The 9,601-nt window shown below is 50.2% G+C and overlaps 1 protein-coding gene across 3 annotated transcripts; it reads left to right on the top strand.

The window, feature by feature from the left end:
- Positions 1–1,437: 1,437 nt before the first annotated feature.
- Positions 1,438–7,250, top strand: Tmem106c (transmembrane protein 106C). Of its 3 annotated transcripts, none has more exons than XM_021183652.3 (8): positions 1,438–1,549; positions 2,075–2,265; positions 3,476–3,539; positions 4,172–4,331; positions 4,422–4,562; positions 5,028–5,077; positions 5,560–5,613; positions 6,597–7,250. In XM_021183652.3, the coding sequence occupies exons 2-8, from the start codon at positions 2,085–2,087 to the stop codon at positions 6,727–6,729; spliced, it is 783 nt and encodes a 260-aa protein (XP_021039311.1). In that variant the 5' UTR covers positions 1,438–1,549; positions 2,075–2,084; the 3' UTR covers positions 6,730–7,250. The 3 variants fall into 3 exon arrangements, with proteins under 3 accessions (XP_021039311.1, XP_085687731.1, XP_029325285.1); XM_085831605.1 differs by having other exon boundaries at positions 1,479–1,538; XM_029469425.2 differs by lacking the exon at positions 1,438–1,549 and adding an exon at positions 1,607–1,718.
- The last annotated feature ends 2,351 nt before the right edge of the window (positions 7,251–9,601 follow it).

The following is a 9,601-nucleotide window of genomic DNA, read 5'->3' as shown; positions in this document are numbered from 1 at the left end:
TCACAACCATCTGGGATTCCATGCCCTCTTCTGGTGTGTCTGAAGACAGCTACAGTGTACTCACATAAATAAATAAATAAATAAATAAATAAATAAATAAATAAATAAATAAATAAATCTAAAAGGGGTGGGGGAGAAACAGAGAAGTAGTTTGAAAATGTCACAGAAAGAGTTGTGTAAAAACATTTCAGGAAATAGTTGCGGGAAGAAGGTGAAAGCCGGGTGGTTGCTCTTGGTTTCATCTTAAGGTTCAATGAGCTAACGTTGGCCGGCAGTTAGATAGAGTCTAGACAATTATAAGGCCCATCCAACACGGAAACAGAGAGGTAGCAGATGGCCAACCTCTTTCTGCTCACATGGGTCCTTCCAGTTATAGAACATCAAAATAAGCCTTCTCGGGTTGGAGAGATGGCTCCGCAGTTAAGAGCACTGGCTGCTCTTCCAGAGGTCCTCAGTTTAATTCCAAGCAACCACATGGTGGCTCACAACCATCTGTAATGAGATCTGATGCCCTCTTCTGGTGTGTCTGAAGACGGCTACAGGGTCGTCATTTAAATAAAATAAGTCTTCTCTTGCTGTTCTTTTTTTTTTTTTTTTTTTTTTTTTAAGATTTATTTATTTATTATATGTAAGTACACTGTAGCTGTCTTCAGACACTCCAGAAGAAGGCACCAGATCTCGTTACGGATGGTTGTGAGCCACCATGTGGTTGCTGGGATTTGAACTCTGGACCTTCGGAAGAGCAGTCGGGTGCTCTTACCCACTGAGCCATCTCACCAGCCCTCTTGCTGTTCTTAAAACAGGGTCTCACTTTGCTGGCTGGCCTCAAACTCACGTTCTAGGCTAATTTGAATTTGTGGCAATCCTGCTGTCTCTCAGATGCTGGAAGCCCCGTGCACCATCACACAGGGCTCTTTAGCCCTCTTCGCCAGTTTCATTTCGCTTCTGTGGCACTTTAGCTTTCGGAGGAGCTCTCAAACCCTTTATGTCCATCTCACGTTTTTTGTGGATAGTGGTCCTGAAATAGGATGATCACCTTGCAAAACTTAGCTTTGGGCTTCATTCTTTTGACTAGCCAGCAGGACTCCGATGGAAGCTGCCTCCAATCAGGCCCCTTGTCACAGTGTTTCTCCATAAGCTCTTTAGGCATTCAGATCCTCTGCCGGGACCTAGTACAGGTTCTGGGTTTTGGGTTTCTTTACACCCCGAGTCCCTGTGCGGAGAGAATGGCTTTGGCCGTCCTCCTCTCGCACAGAAGCGCTCTGATCCGGAAGCTCAGATCTGGGGCTACAGAGGAGCGACGTTCTGTCTCCGAGCACCTCCGCGGTCCTCTGTCGCCCCCTACCGGTGTCTAGGTGCGCTGCCGCTGCGCGGCGGGAGGGACGCGCTGGAGCTCAGGGCGCAGGCGCAGGCGCTCGCCCAGGGTCCTCCGGCGGGCTCGCGGTTCTGCGCGTGCGCACGGGCGGAGGCGCGCGGAGGACTCGCTGGAGCGGGCAGGTGGAGGGAGGAGTGGTCCCGGGAGTAACTGCCAGGAGTTGGTGCGCCACAGGTCCGGGGGCGCCCGCGTTCCCGAGCCTCGGAGGCCCGAACGCGTTCGGAACGTGGCTTTTTTTTTCTGTGCGGGGGTGTCACCTGAGCCCGCCTCCTCGGCTGGGAGTGGAGGATGGGGATCGCTGAGGCCTTTAATTAATCTGGTGCCTGTTGTTTGTTTGCCCGAGGTGCAGCCTGTTTGCCTTTTGAGTTTGCAAACAGTGGGGAGGAAGCGGCGGGGTGGGGTGGGGGAGCACGAGGGGAGATGGGGTCTTCCGAGCAGAGAGCTTAATCCAGCGAGGGCCGTCCAATTCCAGGGGGAGGAGAGGCCGGACACGACACGGGACACAGCTGCAAAATGTGGGCCGCAGTAGGAACTGCCGGTGTTGCGCACACAGGCACACACTTAGAACAACAGCCTCTCGCTCAGTATTTTGCACTTCATGCAGAAGTGATTTTTTTTTTTTTTACCCCTAGAGCGGCCCCACATGGACACTAACCACCGCGCTCACCACCTCCACTCCCACCCCCCCTCCCCATATAGGAGATGACACATGGGGTCTCACCACTCCTCTGCCCTCACATTTTGTCAGCGAAAGAAGGATGACAACCCGGAGGACTTGCTGGCTGATAGAGATCAGGAGGAAGCCATCGCTCAGTTTCCCTATGTGGAGTTCACTGGGAGAAATAGCATCACCTGTCACACCTGCCAGGGAGCAGGCTACATCCCAGCAGGTGAGACCATCGGCCATCACCTAAAGCGCTCTGGCATCTGCTCCAGCCAGCCCTCCATAGTCATAGTCCGCCCTGAATTATAGCCAGCTCCGCTGCCCTGATAAATGGACAGACTCCAGGTTTTTGTTTTTGTTTTTGTTTTTTTAATCTTACACTTAGAACCCTTTATCTTCTTCATTTCTACTCCTTTAGTAATGCCTTAGTTTCTTTTCTGGTTGCTCTGATAAAATACTCTGACAATGGCAATTTGGGGGATGAAGGTTTATTCTGATTCACAGCTCCAGGTCACAGCTCCATCACTGAGGACAAGTTATACAACAGCAGCAATTTAAAATCGCTTATGTCACCTTATAGTCACAGGAAACAGCGAGCGAGGAGTGCTCGTACCTGGTTTCCCCTTCCCTATTCATTTAGAGATACAGCCTATGAAATGGGTGCCACCCACATTTAGGGAGGGTCTTCCTATTTCAGTAAACCCAGTTAAGAAAATCACTCAAAGACACTCCCCGTGGGCCAACCTAATCCCATCTGTATCCACTGAGACATCTTCCTAGGCCACTCCAGATTCCCAGCCCCTCTCTGGTTTGGAATATTTATTTCTCTGCTGTGGGATCTGTTGACAGAGATGTTTCTCTGTCGTTCTTGCTCATAAGGATAGCCACAGCATTGTGAAGGAGATATTCTAGCAGATCCTTTACAAACAAAGGCACCATGAGCAGTAGCCAGGGGTCAGCAGAATACCAGGGGGTGGGCTCAGGAGTGGGTCCTGGATTATCTGTAGCAACAGCTGCCACTAAATTGACCCTAGGTGTTGGGGGGAGTCACAGAGATTAGAGCTTTTAAGAACCTTGCAAACAAGCAAAGCTCCAAGTGAAAAGTGACAATGGCTTTGAGATGTTCCAAGACTTCGTCAAAGACAGCGAAGGCAAGAGCCCCCCAGCCTCAGTGCAGCAGCCCCACAGCGCTGGTAGAAGTTTTATAGTCTGTGGCATTTTCTGTAGGCTAATCTGTTTCTTCCCCTCCCCCCTCCCCTCCAGCTTGTCTTTTCCTATTTCTACATTTACCCATTCCTTCATCCAACCAAAAATGTACGTTTTAGTGTCTAATCCCAGATGAATCTCAGCTGTGCCAGTTGGCAGTGAAATGTGACAAGAAGGGCCACCCATACGTGGGATTTACAGAATGAGTTCTGTCTTTGCTGCTTTTCTAGAGCAAGTCAATGAGTTGGTGGCTTTGATCCCCCACAGTGACCAGAGGCTACGTCCTCAGAGAACGTGAGTTGGCTGGCTCTCATCTGCCAATACCTTCTTCTGTTCCCGACCCCTCTCTATGAAAGAATACCAATTAATACTTGAGAAAGATGTCTGTTCTTATATCTGCCCTGTTTCCTTATTTTCTTTATCCATTTATTTATGATTATTACCTCCTTATTTATTTATTTATTTATTTATTTATTTATTTATTTATTGGTGATACTAAGACTTGAACCCAGGCCCTCTCGCTTACTAGACAAGCACTCTTCCACTGAACTATAGCCTAGCCCTCCCCATTTCCCCTAGAACTTTTGCTTAAGTGAAATGTCCCTGTCTTGTGTTACAGTCTGGGCAAAGAAACGTGAAGCTAGAAAAGTCTTAAGGGTCAACTGAGAGGAAGGGATTGGGGAAAGAGGCCATCCTGGGAGATGAGCGGTGTTTAGGAGATAAAAGCGTCGGTTTCTCTTTGGAGCGCGAATGGCGTTCAGAAGGGCTGAAGGGCCTTTTCTTGCCCCGTTGCTCTGCGCCCAGACTGTGCTTCCTGATTCTGTTCGCTTCCTTTCACTGCATCAGTATTGTGTCAATCAGGACCATTTAGGCTCTGGTATCTGGTATCTGACTGACCATGGTGGGCCCTGTGCTGTCGTTTGCAGAAAACAGTATGTCCTCCTGTCAATCCTGCTGTGTCTCCTGGCGTCTGGCCTGGTGTTCTTCTTTCTGTTTCCGCACTCGGTCCTTGTGGACGATAACGGCATCAAAGTGACACAAGTCACGTTTAATGAACAGGACTCCCTTGTGGTCCTCGATGTCACGGTAAGATGGAGGGCCTCCCTTCCTGGCCTGTATACTTGCCAGCCTTGGACCGGGACACTTACCTGGCGCTTTCTCCCTTGCCCTTCCCAGGCCACCCTGAAGATCAGGAACTCCAATTTCTATCCTGTGGCGGTCACCAACCTGTTCAGCCAGGTCCAGTACATGAAGGCTGTGGTCGGCTCGTACACAACCACGAATGTCTCACTCATTGCCCCTAGGAGTGAGCACCTGGTATGTCGTTGTTGATGGGCCTCTGCCCACATGCTAAGGAAGAGAGCTGGTGCTGTGAGGATGCTGTGGGGATGCTGTGAGGATGCTGTGGGGATGCTGTGAGGATGCTGTGAGGATGCTGTGGGAATGCTGTAAGGATGCTGCGGGGATGGATGCTGAAGTTCCTTCCCATTCCTCTCTTCTGCCCACCGAAGACCTGTAATGATGGACAGTTGGGAAGGGACAGGATTGGCTTGGACAGTGAAAGAATTGGTGAGAGAAAGAGAGTCACCAAATTAAGAGGAGGTGGGACCATAGCCTAAAGCCTGAGGCCCCTAGGGGAAGGGCCCCAAGGTTTTGATTTCAAGCTCCTGGGATGCTTTGTATGTGATGGAAGAATGGCCAGCATCTGTGGGTTGATCCCATTAATACTGTTGTGAGAAGCTTGCCTGTCACAGGCTGACGAGGGTCTTGTTTAATTTTCAGGTGAATTTTACCGTGAAGGCTGAGGTGGGAGGACCGTCTTCCTACGTGTAGTAAGGACAGAGTTCTCTCTATTACACTATCTGCCTGGAGATAGTCAGAGTCCTCCTTGATTGACTGTGTCCCTGGCTCTGCCGTGAGCCCCAGATTTGGCCTGTGGACTCCCTAGCTTTGGCTTTCTGCAGGGGTTTTGAGAGGAGATGTCATTGTGACATGACTAAAGTTCTGAGCTTTCTAAAGAGTATTAACCACTAGAAACAGCCTCAAACCCCAGCGTGTAAACAGACAACAGCTTTGAAAAGCAGGGGCGTGGTGTGGAGGGCTGCGGATGACACCTTGTGGGGCTCTGAACCAGTGGTCCTTGGCAGCATTTTGGTTTGAAGGGCAGGCATGGGAAAGAGAAGGTGCCCCACATAGTTTGACAGTGTAACTCCACACTGCCCTCTAAGTCTCCTGGGAGATGGCACCTTTCTTGTGCTGCTGCTCCCTTGTCAATCAGGTGACCGTGTCCTGTGTCTGTGTTTGCATCCCACAGCTTCTACTGCACACTCCCTGCCATCCGGGTACACAACATTGTGATCTTCATGAGGTAGGTCCTCTGCCCTCCCTCCTGCTGGCCTTTCGCTTTGAGCCTGGGCCGCCCGTGAGCTTCCCACACTCGCTGGAGCCACATGGTTGACAGGAGACCCCCTCACCTGCCCTGTGGCTCAGCCTCAGGAGACCCTTGGTGTTCTCTTGGGGTGGAACCCCTGCACAGGCTGCCAGATTCCCACTGAAGACTTAAACATACTGTTTGGAGAGATGGTTAAGAGCTCTGGTTGCTTTTCTAGAGGACCCCCGGCTTGATTCCTAGCATTCACATGTCAGCTCACAGTTGTCTGTAACTCCAGTTTCAGGGGATCAATGTGTTCTTCTAGCCTCTGTGGGTACCACACAGACACATTGCGTACAGACCCACATGCAGGGAGAAACACCTAAACACATGAAATAGCTATTTTCTAAAAAGTTAAAAGAGATACTCTGTATGAAATGGGATCTAGTTTCACTAAACGAGTGATCCTGAGTAAGGACCAGCCTAGCTTTCTCGCGGTGTAAGTACCAAGCATTCACCCTCAGGGGTCAGCCATGAGTGTTGGGACTGAGGCTGTTCACTGTAGAGATGACGGACTCTAGTACAGACGTTGGAAATCTGGGGATTTGAGTGAGGACTCTCAGCTTTGTCGCCAGTGAGTTCTCTGTCGTCAGTGACTGTGGATGCTTCGGAGTGGCCCCCCTCGCCTCTGCTTGCTGCTGGGAGCACTCGCCTCAGTTCCACTCTGTTGTGATGACCCAAAGGTGCCCAGATGGCGCCAGAAGCCCCTCTGTGGGCTTCTGTGTCGTAGCATCCCTGCTTAAGAAACAGTCCAGAAGGTCACTTCAGGACAAGGTTTTTGGAATAACCAGAAAGGTCCTCTGGCCTCCAGGTTACATAACCACAAAGATAGGAGCCTGGAGCCCTCAACTTGTAAGAAATTCGCTGGGTACTATTTCCTGTTTTTTTTAAGTCTCTTCATTGTTTTGTTTTTTTGCTAGGACTTCTGTGAAGATTTCATACATTGGCCACATATCCCAGAGCACCTTGGAGACACAGCACTATGTGGATTGTGGGGTGAATTCCACAGCTGCTCAGAGCCTGTTCTTGGTTCCTCGGGGGCCACACCTGTAGAAGGAAGCCTACCGTCTGTCCCTATGGCTGGCCCACTTACCACATGGCATAAGTGGAGGAGGAGGAAGAAGAAACTGCTCTCTCAGCCCACAGAAAGCATCCTCCCGCACTTAGGGGAAAGCCGCCCCTTCCAACGAAACCGCTGTCCAGTGCCTAGTCTGTGCCTAGCAAATAGTTAGCACTCAACTGCGGGTTGAAGAATTGGATTCAGATGTTCTGGCTGCTCTTGAGTCGTTATAAGTTGAGATGAACCAGGGTTCTAGGTTTTCAGACCAGAGTAACATGAAGGTAGGGTTGCTAGTGCAGCTGCAGAGGTATGGGTGTGGTGTCCGGGACACCCACCCGTGAGGAGCCCTCAGTGGCTGCCTCTGCATCTGTTCCCTAATGCCTCCCCCTCCCGCCATACAAAGTGATTACAGTCTCCCCCGCAAGGGTCTATCGAAGGGCTTGACGGACCTTTGATCCACTGGCTGGATATGGATTGGGAATTTGATAGAAAAATAAACCCTGCTTTTGATTGATCTGCACTGTCTCTGGTTGCCTGTATGCTTTTGTAGGCACCTGTGAGAGAAACTTAGAAGAGCTGCTTCCTAAGGGGGGATACCTCAGGGGGTGTTGAGGGAAGAACAGGCAGGGTACCCCAACTGTGTCTTCTTTGCCCCCAAGGAGCACCTTCCGAGCAGCCTCAGCAGCCTCACCAACCTGTGTGCCGGGCAGCAGGTCTCAGTTCGGAAGCAGAGCGCACAGTGCCCTCTGGAGGCTGGAAAGGACAGGCAGAGATGCCCGAGGAAGGAAACTGTTTGGGGGATGGGGGCAATAACCTCTACCAGCCTCCTCTGCACTCTAACCTCGCCAGAAGTGGTCAGGTCCAGTGCTCAGCTGAGATGGGCTTCAGCCTCCCACTGCATACCAGCAAAGCAGCAGGTGACGATGACGAAGCTTAATCCTAGGTCTTGCCCCCATTTGCTTGGCTTCATTTCCAGTATTTGTCTAATGACTTCACCCTATGAGTCTTCAAACTAAGAGGTCATAACTAGTCCGCTGATAGCCATGATCTAGTTACCCAAAGCAGGGCTTAGCACTATAACTGGGCTAATTGGGTTGCTGGCGTGTCCACATACCGACGACAATGACAGGTACCGATCAAGCACATACTAAAAATGACATTCTTAACAAAACCCAGCATATAAGAAAATGCTAGCACTGAATTCTCCAGTTTACCCATTTCCCTTTCTAGGTTATGTCTCTGTCTGTCTGTCTGTGTGTCTGTACATGCACAGAGAGGCCATGGGATGGGGATGTTGGATGTCTTCCTCAGTTGCTTGCCACCTTATTTTCTAAGACAGGGGTTCTCACTGACCCTGGAAGTCACCAGTTGTCTAGCGCCTGGCCAGAAAGCTCCAGGGCCCACCTGTCTCCACTTCCCAGTGCTGGGTTATAGATGGACACCACCGTGCCCAGTCTTCACACAGTGACGGGGACCTGAACTCATGTTCTCATGCTTCTGTGACAGGCTCTTTGCCAACTGAGCCATCTACCCAGCCCCTGGTTTTTCTCACTTATATATATAAAAAAAAAATAGCCTCTGAAACATTTTCTCTACAGTTTTGCGAAGGCTACTCGTTTTTGTTATTTAGTACTGGATCATTTTTGCAACCTGTGCCTCAGTCACACCTGCTGCTTGATATTACTGTAAAACCCAGTTAATACCAAACAAGAGCAGTTGAAGCTTTTAAATCACATTTAGCATTCTGATCTCATGCTGTGAATTCTCAGATCTACTTACATTCTTAGCATTGATACTGGCTGGTTTTGTGTCAACTTGACACAGGCTGGAGTTATCACAGAGAAAGGAGCTTCAGTTGGGGAAGTGCCTCCATGAGATCCAGCTGTAAGGCATTTTCTCAATTAGTGATCAAGCAGGGAGGACCCCTTGTGGGTGGGACCATCTCTGGGCTGGTAGTCTTGGGTTCTATAAGAGAGCAGGATGAGCAAGCCAGGGGAAGCAAGCCAGTAATTAACATCCCTCCATGGCCTCTGCATCAGCTCCTGCTTCCTGACCTGCTTGAGTTCCAGTCCTGACTTCCTTTGGTGATGAACAGCAATGTGGAAATGTAAGCTGAATAAACCCTTTCCTCCCCAACTTGCTTCTTGGTCATGAGGTTTTGTGCAGGAATAGAAACCCTGACTAGGACAGCATCCTAAACTTCACTTTAGGATGCCCTGCATGGTTTAGCATGGCCTGTCTCTCCCCCCCACCCTGTCTCTGTGTGTGTGCATGCCTGTACACACACACACATAGGTGTTATGCATGAGGAAGCCAAAGGACAACCTCATGTGTCATTCTTCAGGCATTGTCCTTGGTGCTCATGAGGTGGACAGGCTGGGTGGCCAGGGGACTCTGGATCTGCCGGTCTCCTCCAGCACCACCATGCCTGGTCTTTGTTTTTTATTTTATGTGCATGAGTATTTTGCCTGACACCACATGTATTCCGTGTCCTAGAGGGTCCCTTACAGCTGGCGTGACAGGTGATTGTGAGGCGCTGTGTGGGTGCTGGGACTTGAACGCACATGGGTCCTCGGGAACACCAGCCCATTGCTCCATCTCTCTGGCCCGTTCAGATTTTTAAATGTGGCTTCTGGGGTTTGAGGTGTTTGCCCTTGGAGGTCAAGCACCTGGCTTCCCTGCAGCACTGCCTGCACTGCTCTATTGCTCTAGCTCTTGCTCGTGCTCTCTCTCTCTCTCACTCTCTCTCCCTCACAAGGCTGTGCCAGAAGATCTACTATGTACTATGTATGTATCAAATTTCCATTGATAAATCTACACCCTCCCCAAAGCATCGAGGGCCATTATGTGCACCGATCACACCAT

Source organism: Mus caroli, unplaced genomic scaffold (assembly GCF_978045245.1).
Source record: "Mus caroli unplaced genomic scaffold, Mus_caroli_1 scaffold_16, whole genome shotgun sequence".
NCBI lineage: Eukaryota > Metazoa > Chordata > Mammalia > Rodentia > Muridae > Mus > Mus caroli.
This window is presented reverse-complemented; position numbering and strand designations above follow the sequence as displayed.

Coding starts and splice junctions, on each gene's coding strand:
- Tmem106c (XM_021183652.3), top strand. CDS start 2,085: ATGGGGTCTCACCACTCCTCTGCCCTCACATTTTGTCAGCGAAAGAAG. Junction 2,266..3,475: donor AGCAGGCTACATCCCAGCAG/GTGAGACCATCG, acceptor CTGCTTTTCTAG/AGCAAGTCAATGAGTTGGTG. Junction 3,540..4,171: donor AGGCTACGTCCTCAGAGAAC/GTGAGTTGGCTG, acceptor TGTCGTTTGCAG/AAAACAGTATGTCCTCCTGT.